General features: G+C 36.0%; 1 protein-coding gene across 4 annotated transcripts; it reads right to left on the bottom strand.

Annotated features, from left to right (window-relative positions):
• Positions 1-3,038: 3,038 nt before the first annotated feature.
• prrt2 (proline-rich transmembrane protein 2) lies at positions 3,039-14,930 on the bottom strand. 4 transcript variants are annotated; one of them, XR_016147046.1, is made up of 6 exons: positions 14,628-14,929; positions 13,339-13,630; positions 10,559-10,866; positions 6,879-7,008; positions 4,361-4,729; positions 3,039-4,272 (listed from the first exon to the last, which is right to left on the bottom strand). XR_016147046.1 is itself a non-coding variant. In XM_039664722.2 (5 exons), the coding sequence occupies exons 2-5, from the start codon at positions 13,565-13,567 to the stop codon at positions 4,713-4,715; spliced, it is 684 nt and encodes a 227-aa protein (XP_039520656.2). In that variant the 5' UTR covers positions 13,568-13,624; positions 14,628-14,930; the 3' UTR covers positions 3,039-4,712. The 4 variants fall into 4 exon arrangements, 3 of the variants coding, with proteins under 3 accessions (XP_039520656.2, XP_039520655.2, XP_039520657.2); XM_039664722.2 differs by having other exon boundaries at positions 3,039-4,729; positions 13,339-13,624; positions 14,628-14,930; XM_039664721.2 differs by having other exon boundaries at positions 3,039-4,729.
• Between the last annotated feature and the right edge of the window lie 889 nt (positions 14,931-15,819).

Raw genomic sequence — 15,819 nt, 5'->3', positions numbered from 1 at the left:
TACAAACAAGCTGTGAAAGTTCTTGACAAAAAAAACAAAAAAAAACTACCACCATTGTATCATTATAAAAAATTCAACTTATTAACCTTCGACAGTTTTTTAAGTTTTGTTGATATGTGCCTGATGCGTAAATTGATCTTGCACCACCCCCACTCAATGTTTGTCATTTCGCAGAGATAATAGGGTCACCAGGGCTTCTGTTAGAGGTGACTGTTATACTCAATTTCGGAAGACTAAATTTAGTCAATCAGTTTTTTCATTTACTATAGTAGAAATGTGAAACTTAATTCAACATGCATTATATTAGAGATTGTACAAGTCTCAGCAGTTTTAAAATGTCCTTAAAGACTTGGCTGAATGAGAATCAACTATGTGATCATTGACCTTTTTTAAAACATAACATGTATTATATATCTGTACTTTTAATTTAATGCGAGTAATGTCTGTCCATATTGTCTTTATTTTCCTTGGACCACAGATACTAGAGGGGCTGAACTGTGCATGGTCCCTGACTAATAAACAAATACCTCAAATAAATAAATAAAATTCAAATTACAATATAACTGTGATCTTACTCTGTGAAAATGTTGAAAAAGGGTAAATAAATAATTAAACACAAAAAGTAATTTAGGTGAGTCTATTTTGATATGCTTATATTTAGATTCGTTTTGCAATGGGATGCTTTTGATACTCATCTCTGATGCTATGCCAGTTAGTTTCAAAAGCAGATGTTTCAGTTAATCTGGTGATGCTGGCAAATGAGGACATGTTTTAAAGTTAGTTTTTTTCCTGTTGGTTGGTTCTGGCAAGGTCAGTGTTGCTGCTGTGCGGGGGATGATGTTTGGGTTTTAGTGCTGCATCTGCACTCAACTGCAATAATCTGTACTAATGACACAGCAGGCTGATGCAGCTGTTTATCACTCACTCAAACACACACACACACACACACACACACAATCTCGTCCTCCAGAAGTACAACATGGAATATTAGGAACACCCCTTCAATTTCTCATCAATGCAATTATCTAATCAACCAATCACATGGCAGTTACTTCAATGCATTTAGGGGTGTGGTCCTGGTCAATCTCCTGAACTCCAAACTGAATGTCAGAATGGGAAATAAAGGTGATTTCTTTTTTTTTTTTGAGCGTCGCATGGTTGTTGGTGCCAGTTCACAATCTGCTCAGTTTCTGGGATTTTCACGCACAACCATTTCTAGGGTTTACAAAGAATGGTGTGAAAAGGGAAAAACATCCAGCATGCGGCAGTCCTGTGGGCGAAAATGATGATGCTAGAGGTCAGAGGAGAATGGGCAGACTGATTCAAGCTGATAGAAGAGCAACTTTGACTGAAATAACCACTCGTTACAACCGAGGTATGCAGCAAAGCATTTGTGAAGCCACAACACACACAACCTTGAGGCGGGTGGGCTACAACAGCAGAAGACCCCACCGGGTACCACTCCACTACAAATAGGAAAAAGAGGCTACAATTTGCAAAATCTCACCAAAATTGGAAAGTTGAAGACTGGAAAAATGTTGCCTGGTCTGATGAGTCTCGATTTCTGTTGAGACATTCAGATGGTAAAATCAGAATTTGGCATAAACTGAATAAGAACATGGATCCAACATGCCTTGTTACCACTGTGCAGACTGGTGGTGGTGGTGTAATGGTGTGGGGGATCTTTTCTTGGCACACTTTAGGCCCCTTAGTGCCAATCGTTCATATGCCATGCCCTACCTGAGCATTGTTTCTGACCATGCCCACCAGGCCACCATGTACCCATCCTCTTAGGGCTAGTTACAGCAAGATAATGCACCTCGTCACAACGCTCAAATCATTTCAAATTGGTTTCTTGAACATGACAATGAGTTCACTGTACTAAAATGGCCCCCACAGTCACCAGATCTCAATCCAACAGAGCATCTTTGGGATGTGGTGGAACGGGATCTTCGTGCCCTGGATGATCATCCCACAAATCTCCATCAACTGCAAGATGTTATCCTATCAATATGGGCCAACATTTCTAAAGAATGCTTTCAGCACCTAGTTTAATCAATGCCACGTAGAATCAAGCCAGTTCTGAAGGGCGAAAGGGGGTCAAAAGTATGGTGTTCCTAATAATCCTTCAGGATCTGGGCCCTGGGTATATCTGGGATTTGGTTGTCGTAATACTTTTTTTGATTTTCATTATCAGAAATCCTTTACTCTTGCAGCATTCATTTGTGAATTCAGTGCTTGACGCAAAATCCATCCTCGAAATCCAGCTAACCCAGGATTCTGCCAGAGAGAAGGGAAAAGGCTTGAAGAAAGCTTTTCTCCCCCTCATGAGTCTGCCAGTATTTCCACTGTAATAAATACTGAATGACGGGTGTCCACACGCAGACAGAGCGCTTAGCAGGAGTGCAGCTGTGATCTCGGGATGAATCTGTCGTTCACACACTAATCTTATTCCTTTGCTCGGTGATCCTCCAGTTCAGTGTAAACATTCAAGCAGCGTTAGATGTTTACAGCAGATTTAAAGGCTAGAATGCGGTTCCTCATTAAATATCTATTCCCTCCTGGCTGCCTACTACTCTTGCTCCCTCGAGACTTTCTCATTCCACCCCTTCAGTGTTCGCTTCGCTGGATAATAGAAGCCATCTTTTATTTCTCTGACTCACTCTCTTATTCTGACCTTGTTTGTTCTTTTATTCTACATTTTTATCTATCTATCTATCTATCTATCTATCTATCTATCTATCTATCTATCTATCTATCTATCTATCTATCTATCTATCTATCTATCTATCTATCTATCTATCTATCTATCTATCACACAAATAAATCGAAATACTTATATATAACTCCAATTTCACACTGTTTCTCCATGCTGTCTTCAATATGTCCAGTCTAATTCTCATGTCTCACACACCTGAATAGAGACGGATGGTTTCCCTGGCAACAGAAGATTCAAACTCACTTAGTCCCACTAACTATTGAGGACAATAAAAAACGAAACAATCCAGTAGTCAGTCAACGGCAAGAATTCACATCCGTTTCACATCTTTCAGTCCTTTATTCTGTTTCCCAAAGGAGGATACATAGAGGGAAATAGTGCTGCTTACAAGACTATCAAAATATTTGATAAAGAAAGGGCGCATGCAAAAATAAGTGCACAACGTTTAAGCTAAATATTTCATACATTCCAGCTCTTTATCTTTCTACAGGGCAGACTCGAACAAGACTGTAATCCCATGTGCAAAAAGGTTATTAGGAAAAAAAAGCTGTATTAAAAATAAATATAAAAAAGATAGAAAGACATGGATTTAACCTACAGGACCAACCGTAAATATAATTATTCACACATCACAAATTTTATAGTCTAGCATATGCAATACCACTGAATCTAAATAGAAGTCAAATTCACAAGCTACATCCATTCACAACCAGAAAATGATGATATTGACCACCATTGTTACAAATCCAATGTCCCACTTTACACTCCTTTTTATATACAACTCCATTTTACGCTTCCAGAACCCCACAAGCTTCTATTACCGGCCAAATGTCCCCTTTTGGATCTACAGGAAAGTTCGTTAACACAACTCTTATATTGCAAGGTTCAGTTGTGATTCGGCTACATTTAGCTACAGATATTTCAGATTACACAGTGTTTGTAAATCAAACTACAACACAGTTCAATACAAAGGTTTGCAGCAAATACAGTGTGTTTCATAAATCATAAAGATTATTACTTCCAGAAACACTTTTAACCATGTGATGAAAATCTTTCTTGCCAGTGAGTGCTTGCATATTGCTTTATCAAAAGGGGTGAGGATGTTGCAAATTCTAATTTTGGATTTTCCAAAACATTATTAGCTACATTTTGTCTATGCATGACTACAAGTCATGACCAAGAACAGTCAAAAGTTTCTTGGTCAAATGACAAAAACCAAGTCATTTGATAAAGTGAAAATATTGAACAATAATGAAATAAACTGTATCAGGATTTAAAACTCTGAATGTATGTCAGAAAAGAAATCAAACATTTTTCCTTACTTTTTTTGATTTAAGTTCTGATTTACAGTATAAAATGACATTGACTCTTGTTACTAAGATATCTCCCCTCTTTACTCACAGGTGATCTTCTCGACGGTTCTCTGAGGTTTTGAAAGCAGAACATATCGAATAAAGCGTGTCTCTGATATAATGATGTGACTCCAGCTCACGACCGAGGACGTCCACAGTGAAATCTTCAGAACAATTGGCGCGTCATTCTCACTGGATATACTGGAAGGGAATAATCAGACAAACCCACGTCTGTATATTGATTTGGCCTATTTTCTGCTTCTGGAGGAGGAAAATACTTTTGCTTTACCTGCAATTCTCCTGTACAACAGCTTGTGAGTAGTACATCCAGTCTTTACACATATTGTTGAGCCATATTGTTTCATGTTTAGGTGTGAGAGCTGTTACCCATGAAGTGCACCATACACCTCTGAGTAAGTGCCGTGTGAGACTTCAGTGAAAGCATCCTGCGCCATCTGTGTGAAGGATGGCATGTATGGGCAGATTATCAAGGGTTCTTTCAGAAAACAAAGACATCTGATGATTGATTGCTCTCTGAGATGTGATTGCCGTCACAGCAGCGGTGGGGCAAAACAAATGGGCCGTGGCGTCCGGGTCAGTGGTCTGATGCGAAGCTGAATTCCATGGCACGCTCAACTCTCTCAGGATTTTATATTGACTGAAAATCACAGATAAATCATGTTACCGCATTAATGTTAATGTAAAAAAAACAGCACATAAAAGCACACTACACTAACAGTATGCTACTGTTCAAAAGTTGGTGGTCGGCTCAACAAGGCAGCATTTCTTTGATCAAAAATGCAGGATTTTGCAATTTTAAAATAAGTGTTCTCTATTTGAATATGTAGTTTATTATTGTAATCAAAGCTGGATACTTGTTGTCTTCTTTGTAATCCTTACAATCTTTCTGGCCCCAAACTTTTGAGCGGTAATGTAGTTTTGCAAAGAAATTCATTTCATAATGTGGAAACATTAATTCAGTCAAGGGTGTCCAAACTAAATCTGCATCTGCATATATATATATATACACACTACCGGTTAAAAGTTTTAGATCGGCAAGATTTTTTGTGTTTTTAAAAGAAGCCTCTTCTGCTCACCAAGGCTGCAATTATTTGATAAAAAATACAAAAAAAATAATAATATTGTGAAATATTATTACAATTTAAAACAGTGGTTTTCTATGTGAATATATAGTGAAGTGTAATTGAAGAGTTCAGATGCAAAAGCCTCTAAATGCCATTTGAAATTTTCTTCTAAAATGACCATTTTTATCAAGCTTGTATATTTAAGTTCAGTAATTTCACTTAAATGGCAATGAAGATTACCTATTAATTGTCATTTAAGTGAAATTACTGAACTTAAATATACAAGCTTGATAAAAATGGTCATTTTAGAAGAAAATTTCAAATGGCATTTAGAGGCTTTTGCATCTGAACTATTCAATTCATTCCTGTGATCAAAGCTGAATTTACAGCATCATTACTCAGTCTTCGGTGTCACATGATCCTACAGAAATTATTATAATATGATGCTCGAGAAACATTTATGATTATTATCCATGTTGAAAACAGTTTTTTACATTTTTATTTCAGGATTCTTTGATGAATAGAAAGTTCAAAAGAACAGAATTGATCTGAAATGGAAAGCTTTTGTAACAGAATTTCTTTTTGTAAAAGAAATTAGAAAATACTGTTATTCATCAAGGATGAGTTAAATTGATCAAAAGTTACAGTAAAGACATTTATAACGTTAGAAAAAAGATTATATTTTAAATAAATGCTGTTCTTTTGAACTTTATATTCATCATAGAATTTTGGGGGGGAAATGGTACACGACTGTTTTCAACATTGAAAATAATAATTCATGTTTTTTGAGCATAAAATCAGCATATTAGAATGATTTCTGAAGGATCACGTGACACTGAAAACTGATGTGTAATCAGCAACAGCAATGATTTTGAAAATTCAGCTTTCAAATTACATTTTAAAATATATCAAAATAGAAAACAGCCATTTTATTGTCACAATATTACTGTTTGTCAAGCAGCCTTGGTGAGCAGAAGAGACTTCATTTAAAAAAATCTTACTGATCTAAAACTTTTGACCGGTAGTGTATGTGTGTGTGTGTTCGTTTACTAAAAAATAAAAACAATACCTCAGTAAATATCCAATAACAATAATAGTTGTTTACTATTCAAAATCATGGTAACAGGGTTGATACTGAACAAATCCTTTGTAATAGATTTTTAAATAAATAAATACACATATACTTATGTAATATTTCATATGTAACACTCACTTTATATAATCCAATCAATTCTCATTGGATTAAATCCAGTCCTGTCCTATTTTTTAACTGAAAATCCTGTTCACTCTGAAATGCGTCACATATTGCAAGTAAATGGGTTGTGGCGAGTGCCGCTTCATTGACGTTAAGAGTGTTTGCAACTGTAACTTCTTTACATCTGCCTTATATCATTCATTATTCAAGTGATTACAAATAATCTGTGTTAACTGTAAAGGTCTCCTAATCATCTATAGCCTTGTAGAAATGTTCCTAACACTAGAGCAAAATAGCTAAATGTCCTTTGGGAAAAAATTTGAAGTATTTAAACACTTCAGAAGAACAGAGAGAAGAAAATCTCTAGATACAAAGGATTCTCTGGTTCTTGACCTACTTAGATGTCCTATGAATAGAGTTGGGATTCTGAGATAGAATGCTTTAATATCCAGCATTGAAGTGCATATTTCATGTCGAGTGAGTGTGGAGAAAGACCCATGAGGGATGAGAGGTTAGAGATCGCTTACTTGACAGATTGACGGCGCATGCTATGATGATGAGCGCTCCGCCCACCAGTGAGACCACAGAAAGCAGTTTCGCCACGCGACCCAAGCGTCTGGCTCCGTCTACGTTCCCCTGCTCCAGACTGTTCCGTGACTAACAGAACATGACACCGTTCCTTTAAAGTCTCATCTCATCTCACTTATTGCAACACACAATTAAAAATTCGGTGCGGTATACTGAGGGAAAATGATCATTTTGCATCTCCATTTGATATTATTACATAGAGAAAAGTGATCATGTAATGAAGCGGATGCCTTTACTTTTTTGATAAAGTCGTTTTTGTAAGATCAGATTTCTTTTGGACCTTTTATTAAAATTATTTTAAAAATCGCGATTAATCACATCCAAAAATAAAAGTTTGTGTTTACATAGTATGTGAACTGTGTATAATTATTTTGTATATATAAATACGCACATATATTTTAAGAAAAATAAGTTATTTATATATAAAATATTTATGTATAGTACAAATTATATATATATATATATATATATATATACACACAGTATATATAAGCAAATATTTTTTAAATATATACATGAGTGTGTATGTGTATTTGTATATACAAAATAATTATACACAGTTCACACACATATATTATGTAAACACAAACTTTTATTTTGGATGCGATTAATCGCGATTAATCGTTTCACAGCCCTAGTTAGAATATAATTATTCCTTCAGAAAAGTAACCATACTGACAAATGTAACAAAACATTAAATATTGTGACTTGATGCCATTACATATTTATTTATGGAATCGTTCAAACTTTAAAATGGAATATTTAATGGTAACAACTATTTAACTGAACTACTTAAACTGAAAACTAAGAAAAAATAACGACAAAATGCTCACAGCTCCATATACTGTATTTTTATTATTATTAAAATGTGTATATTTACTAATAAACATGGAGACTTGGCTAGGGAAAGACCAAAAAAAATCAAATAAAATTTTAACCTGGATTTCTTTCTCTATGTTTGGTAAAATATTCATATTAACACATTTTTATTTAAAAAAAATGTTTAAAATATGAAAATAACAATATTAAAAGAACTACCTGGAGTGAAAGCCCCTAAAGTGACAGCAGCCTAATATACCTGCTACCCAATTATGAGATAATGCTAAATCTAGATGGCAGTTTTTCTCCATGGTGTCAATGTCAAAATTTGTGCCCAGTGAAAATGCTGAGCGGCTAATAACTTTGGAAAACCACTAGCCACAGTGGGTGTAGCCTGGGAAAACCCAGACAACTTCCAGCAAATTTAGATTTGCTCTGAAAGTTAGTCTGGCAAAGAACTCATTCAAGCAAATTTCCAATCCTTCAAAATCGCGGCACCAATCAGAAACGTTGGGGCGGGCTTTACACGATGGCGACAGCGCTGGGATTTTGAAGCATATTTTGTAGCCTACATTACAAAGATGGATGTCGCCGTCGAACATCACTCGATTGAATCAGCTATCGCGTCTGTTTTAAGCGATTTGAACGTTTCCTTTTTGTTAAAAAACGAGCAAAGAACAACACTCGCTCTGCATACATAATCTCCTTCATCGCTCTGGGGTGCGTTTCCCGAAAGCATCGTTAGCCAACTATGGTCGCAAGTTCCGTCGTTATCAGCATAGTTAAACGAGTCGGTGTTTCCCGAAACCATCGTTCCAAGGAACATTCGCAAACAGCATCGCAAAGTTGTGTGGTTTGAACGACAGCTCTCGACCTATGGTTAGAGGCATCGTTTCTATATTGCATGACATTTGGAGGTAATAAATCCTCATCTTGAGCAAAATAAGCAAGCTGACATTCAGTACAACTGGTGCCTTTTATTTAGAATGCATACAAATGGAATTTACGTCTTTTAGTTTGTCAAAAGATTTGAAGTAACGTGTTTGAAGAGTGTGTATGTGCGAACGTGCTCTACTATGTAAGAACGAGCCAAATATTGAGTCTGGTAATAAAGCAAAACAACTGAGAACATTAGAAATAGTCCTCAGATGACATGTCTGTAATTTATATAAAAACAAATCTAGCGTTAATTGGATCTCAAACAGTTTTATTAAAGGTAGTTATTACTCCACCACGTGCGAAACCAACGTGGCTGAACGATCCTTTGCGACAGTGGGTTTCGGGAAACAGTCGTGACTAGCTAGTTGATTTTTCCAACGATGCATCGTACTATGGTAGTGAATCAGCGAACTATGTCGTTGTACGGGAAACGCACCCCTGATTGGTTTTAGGTCTATCCGCGTCGTCCGTGATGCCTTTCTGGAAATGATTTGTCTATGACGCTTTGCCAGACTATAACTCAGTTACAACTGAGAATGGTCTGGTTTTATGGGGATACTCCACTTTTTTTTGGAAATACGCTCATTTTACAACTCCCCCAGAGTTAAACTGTTGAGTTTTATCATTTTTGAATCCATTCAGCCGATCTCCGGTTCTGGCGGTACCACTTTTAGCATAGCTTAGCATCATTGAAGTGCATTCAATGAGTGCAGCAGGCATAATGTTATGATGCAGCGCCTGGAAATAGTCCCCAGCTTCCAATGTGACCGGGACTAAGTTTGTGTAGTCATCGCGCCCAGTGTTGTGCAAGTTACTTCCAAACTGTAATACATTAGGTATTACTTGTTACTGTTATTTAAAAGTAATTCATTACCTTACAATATTACTGTCCCAGAATTGTAATGCGTTACATTACTCATGTATTACTTTTGAGTTACTTTCACCAAAATAACTAAGTAGAACTTAACTTTTGGGCTGTAACGATATGCAATATGAAACCGAAATCGCGATTCGCCACATCCACGAACCTACAGAATCGCGACACACCTCTTCCAACTCCAGCGTTATTCTCCTTACCGTCCAGATCCAATGCTGCCTTATCTTTAAATTAGGCTATTAGTATTATTTGAAGTTAACATTATAAAATACGTAGACCTACACCACAAAACTAGTTGAGGATAAATTATTTAAAATTGGGGAAGTCCAGCATTATGGACATGACATTTGCAGTCAAAACTTGAAATACAAATTCTCAGAAAATTCATGAAACGTATATAGGCTACTTCCTTAAAGGACTCCAGACATTAGACAAATATCAGTCTATGTTTTATTTTTAATATTAGGGAAAAGACACACATTCATGCGTGACAAAAAAATAGGAGGCAAAATACATTTTTTGTAATTCTGTTAATTACACTGCGCGAATCGGATGAGGAAGGGTTGGCTCTCCAGTCTCCATAGAACTTAAAATATTTATTTTATTTTAGTTTTCGTGTTCGCATTTATGAGGAAAAAACAATGTTACAGACGCGACCGCTCTGAACTGGCACTAAAAGACTGCTTTAAAACTTTCACATATCTGTTGCCTTTAAGAAGTAAAAGCAGACAATACACTGTAATACAACTGTAATACAAGCCTCACTGAACATGTAACGAGTAAAATATTACTGAAAATTGTTTAGTAATGCCTTACACTACTGCGTTACAGCAAAAAGTAATATGTTACTGTAATGTATTACTTTTGTAATGCGTTACTCCCAACACTGCTGGTGAGCATCTATTCATTGTTAAAATGAAGTATGCGAGGGACACAAATGACATCCAGCAGAATGAACCAAAAGGCCCTACAAGTTCTACATACCATGATGGAGTAAACAAATCCCACAATGTTGATTGGCCAGACCGGGCAGAAGCAGGCGATGACAGCGAGGACGAGGTAGTCTTTGGGTTTGGAGCGGTCCATCGGGGGGTTGGTGGCGATGCTGGAGTGGCGTGAGATTGAGGGCCGCGGGGAGAACGCCGTGTAAGCGATGGAGCTGGAGCGGCTGCCCATCCGAGTGCGGCCCACATGTGGATGGTGTGAATTAGGAACAGAATGATGCCGGCGAGGAGGAGAGGAGAGAATTGGTTTGGATGCAAAAGCATTGTTCGGGGAACAAATCCCATCACCTGCCAAAAGAAAGAGAGGATGTAAGCGAACAAAAATAATAAAACTGGTCATTTAATTAGTGACTTGCCAATGTTAGAGAATGCATACACTACCGCTAATGTAGTTTGAAATAATTACAATTTCTTTATGTTTTTGAAATAAGTCCCTTATGCTCACCAAGACTGCTTTTGTTTGATTCACATTATAGTTATATTATATTTTAATTTTTAATTTTAATTTTATTTTTTTTCTCTCTCTTTTTTGTGTTACATGATTTATGACATGATTTCTAAATGACTGACCGAAGAAATAAATAAATACAAATAAAAAAATGACAAAATTACACGAAAATAGTAAAACAGTCATATTCAGTCAATTCAAAATAACTCATTTCTATTTGAATATAATATAAAATGTAACTTATTACTGATTATTGCTGAATTTTCAGCATCATTACTCTAGTCTTCAGTGTCACATGATCCTTCAGAAATCATTCTAATATGATGATTTGCTGCTCAAGAAACATTATTATCAATGGTGAAAACAGTTGTGCTGCTTAATATTTTGTGGAAACCATGATTTACTACTAACAGTTTGGGTAAGTAAGTATTGGTAAAACACTTTAATTCAGTAACAAAAGGTGACAGTGGATGCATTTATAATGTTACCAAAGATTTCTACTTCAAATAAACGATGTATTCATTTATAGAATTCCGAAACCAAAATTATCTTGGATTCCATAAAAATCTTAACTACTGTTAATAATAAAAACATTATCAATAGTTAATCTTAATGATTCCAAACTTTTAATTGGTAGTATATAATAGGACAATCATTTTATATAATGTGCACATTTAATATTCAAATAATTACTAAGAGAGACCATCATTTTCTTTTTTTTTGTATCTGTCTGTCATCATTATTGTTTGTCTCACCATGTTTCCCTCCAAAATGAAATGTGATGATGTGTGTTGCTGCCGTGCTCTTGAAACCAACTTTAATTAAATGGCCACCAATGCAATTAATTCACTAATCTCTGTCATGCCTCCTGCCAGGAAGCCCCGTTGGCAGTTTTGATTAGGATGCACAACTTTAATTTAATTAAGAGTATTTACGACACACTCAGCAACTGTAAAAAGAAGGGAAATATATAATTTGGCATCTCTTAACCTTAAACGAACTCAGAGCATCACCAAGCCACAGTAAACAACATAACGCTGGAGAAGAGATGCCGTGCTTGTCCACTCTCCTCTCGGCCTCAGTCATTCTGTGTTTAGTCAACAAACAACCAGATTTACAATGCATTATTTACAATATTTGGATTTGCAGTGCCTCTGCTACATTTTTAAAAGCTATTTGCTCATTAAATCTTGAAATGATGCATCATATATTTATTTTGTATAACCAGGATCAGAAAATAAGAGCTTTAGAGCAAATATGATAAAAAATAAAAAAAAGCCCCAGATTTAAAATGTGGGAACAGAAAGTCCGCCTGTAGTGTAATAGTTCTTTTTGATTGGTTATGTAAGCTGATTTATAATATTCTATTCTAGGTCTGTCTATTTATGGTAATAGTGCCTCTGTAGTGACCTGTAGCTGTCAGATATCTCTATTAGCTGTCTTAGAATTGAGGATTTGTGAATGTGTTGCTAATTAAGTGGTTTTCGATTTAAAAAGATACAAGTCAGCTGTAAAAACACTCAATGTGAAGAAAACACACCTCAACAACTCCTAGACCTGAAACAGGGATGTGAATATGTGACAGCTATATTTGTATTTCACATTGATCTGGTTCAGTGTTAAGAGTATTAAAAATATTTTTCGTTGATTAAAAAAGAAACAGAATTAAAATATAGCTGAGAATGTAAACTTGAAAAACAAATGAGAATTAGAAATGTTGCCTTAGCAAAGTTACTAAATTACTATTTACTAAAACTGAAATAAAAAAAGTCCCCCTGAAATCAATAATTTTATTTTTTGATCGGCAAAAGGACTTATTTAAAAAAAAATTCTGTAAAAAAAAAGAAAAATCTGTAATGCCTTAAAATAGCTAAGCTTGAATGTAACTCTACACCCTCGTCACATTTAGTATACAATAAAAACGAATAAAACCAACAAGCATATAAGAAAATAATGACAATTTTGTGTGCTGAAAAATGAAAGTGTAGACTGAAATGATTCAAATAAAAGCTAATTAAAAATATGAATAAATATTTAAATTTAGCCATTGAAATAAACTTTATAATGGTTTGTTAGAAAGTATAGATATGATATGATCTCTATTGTTTGCCTGTTTAATTACATGCCATTTTTAAAGTCATTATACTGATTGCTGTATGCAAATCACTGTAGTGTGATTGGCACAGCAGGACCTGAAAGTCCCCAATGTGTTCTTCCTGGAGGCAAGGGAGATGCTTTCTTATCGATTCTTATCTCCCCTCCTCCACAAAACCCTTCCAAAACGACATAGTATTGATGAAATGATGAATTACCACTCTCTGTTTTATCCTTGACCATAACGATGACCTCACCAGAGCAACGTGCCTCCTCAATGGACTGCTGGGGGAACGTGAGGGGGCGCAGACATGGGAAGGAGTCCGATCCCGCTACGGTGGTCCCCGGCTGATATGTAACAGGGCCCGGGGTCTGGCAGCTCATGGCCTCCCCGTCTTGGGTACAAACCAGAGATCCCAACGACGCCTGATGGTACTCTGTTTCCATAGAGACGACTGAGCTTGCAAAGGTGGCCAGTGTTGTGTTGATGTTCAGATGGTGTGGCTAAAACTGGAGAACATTTGAGACAAACAAGATTTATTTTATGAATCTCATTAACATCTGCTGCATGGAAAAGCATGATGAGATGCAAGCTCACACTTCGGCACATGGTGTCATCAACACACACACACACACACACACACACACACACACACACACACACACACACACACACACACACACACACACACACACACACACACACACACACACACACACACACACACACACAGTGTCCTGCAGGACCCAGCATCTGAGTCCAATATTTTTCCCACAAAAGAGCCTTGTCTGCTTTGTTAAAATACCGTTTTCATCATCCTCTCAATATGGTTCGCTCATTAACATGCATGCTTGTTGTTTATCTCATTTTAACCCTTTAACCTAGAAATGTAGGTCATGAAAAACTGACCCCAATTACCAATAACATTTTTACAGCAGGATTAATCCTTATTCTGTCGAAAGATTTGAATATCTTTGACATATTTATTTAATGATAACAGCATTAATAAGACTGAATATGACTATTAAACAAAGGATAATACATTTCGCGCAGAAAATAGCTTAGGCCTACTGGTGTTAGTGAAAAATAATTACAGGATGCTCAAAAGAATACGCGCAAAGAACATGAGGGCAAATAAACAAAGCCGTGGGGAAAATAGGAGACATATGGAGGGATAGAGAGAGAGAGAGAGAGAGAGAGAGAGAGAGAGAGAGAGAGAGAGAGAGTATGTAAAAAAAAAAAACCCAAAAGAGTGTTGATATAATTTAGTCCATGGTAAATGTACACGCTATATTGACGAATAAATAACGACGGACAGTGTTAAACATTAGAAAGTCCTCATTTCTATGAGAACAACATTCTTTGTCCTCATCCATCCGATAACACAGGTGCCTATCCAGATTGGGGAAACCCTTTGTTTATTTGTGTGCCCTTCAGAAAATGAAAAGGCATTCACATGTTAATTTTGACATATAACTTACATATATAGTATAAATAAACACCTACCTTAGACCGCGCTATTCAAGCCAATGTATGATTGGACTCGCACGTACGCATTTGCATAAAACACTCGCGAGCGCGATTCTAAAGACAATTCGATATTCCAGCGTGGCATTTAATCGTCGTTCTGCACGTGAAAAGAAACGAGCGCGTGAAGGTGTTGTCTATCTATCAGAGCGTGTGTTGTCTCGGGATCCTCTCAGGTCTGCAGGCTCACACACACTGGACGGTACACGGAAGACGACGTGAAATGAGTAAACTACTCGAACTGTGCGCATTGGAAACCCCTGTGATGAAAAACACTAGTGGATGAGTGACACATTGTGGCAGATTATAGGCTTTAGTTTTCTAATCATAGGTTATATTAGAGTGCCCTTGCTACACACTACAATTAACAAGCATTTCTACAAAATATGTCGGCTTTGCAATATGTATTACTCAGTAAAACAAAGAATTAGCTTATTTGACCCTTAAAAATAAGAACCGTAAAAGAAAAAAATGTGATAAAACATGTATAAAAATGCATTATAAAGGTGTTTTATTATTCATTATAAAATTATAATGCATTTTCATAAATAAAGGCAACCGAAGTTAAAAAGTATTACATTTTACATCTTAAATGGATTGTTTGTCATTTGTTTTAATGCATTATATGTACTTATTTTCAAGTGTGCGTTCAATAAATCGACTAGACACGTTTTATAAATCAAAACTGTGGTAGCAATTATTTGAGACTATACAATACATTATAATGTGAATTAAGGTATAATTAATGTGCATTCAAATAATTATACACCCCTCAACGAGTGTTACAAAAAAAAAACACTTTTGGTATCAAAAATATATTTTACAATACATTTAAATGTACTGGCTTGTTAAATATATTTAACAAAATACTTAAACGAGTAGTTCACTTTTAAAAAAAACTTTTGCTGATAATTTACTCACCCCCATGTCATCCAAGATATCCATGTCATTCTTTCTTCAGTTGAAAAGAAATTATGGTTTTTGATGAAAACACTCCAGGATTTTTCTCCATATAATGGACTTCATTGGGAACCAAACGGTTGTTTAAGGTCCAAAAGACAAATTCAAAGGGCTTTAAACGACATCAGACGGTGGATAAGGGTCTTATCTAGGACCCTTCGAGTCATGACTCGAAAAAAGATTTGTTCATTTTGATGAATGAGTTTGAACA

The sequence above is a fragment of the Pimephales promelas genome, chromosome 17, assembly GCF_988280905.1.
Source record: "Pimephales promelas chromosome 17, fPimPro1.hap1.1, whole genome shotgun sequence".
NCBI classification, from domain to species: Eukaryota; Metazoa; Chordata; class Actinopteri; order Cypriniformes; family Leuciscidae; genus Pimephales; species Pimephales promelas.
The sequence above is the reverse complement of the archived record's forward strand: the minus strand, read 5'-3'. Positions and strand labels throughout refer to the sequence as shown.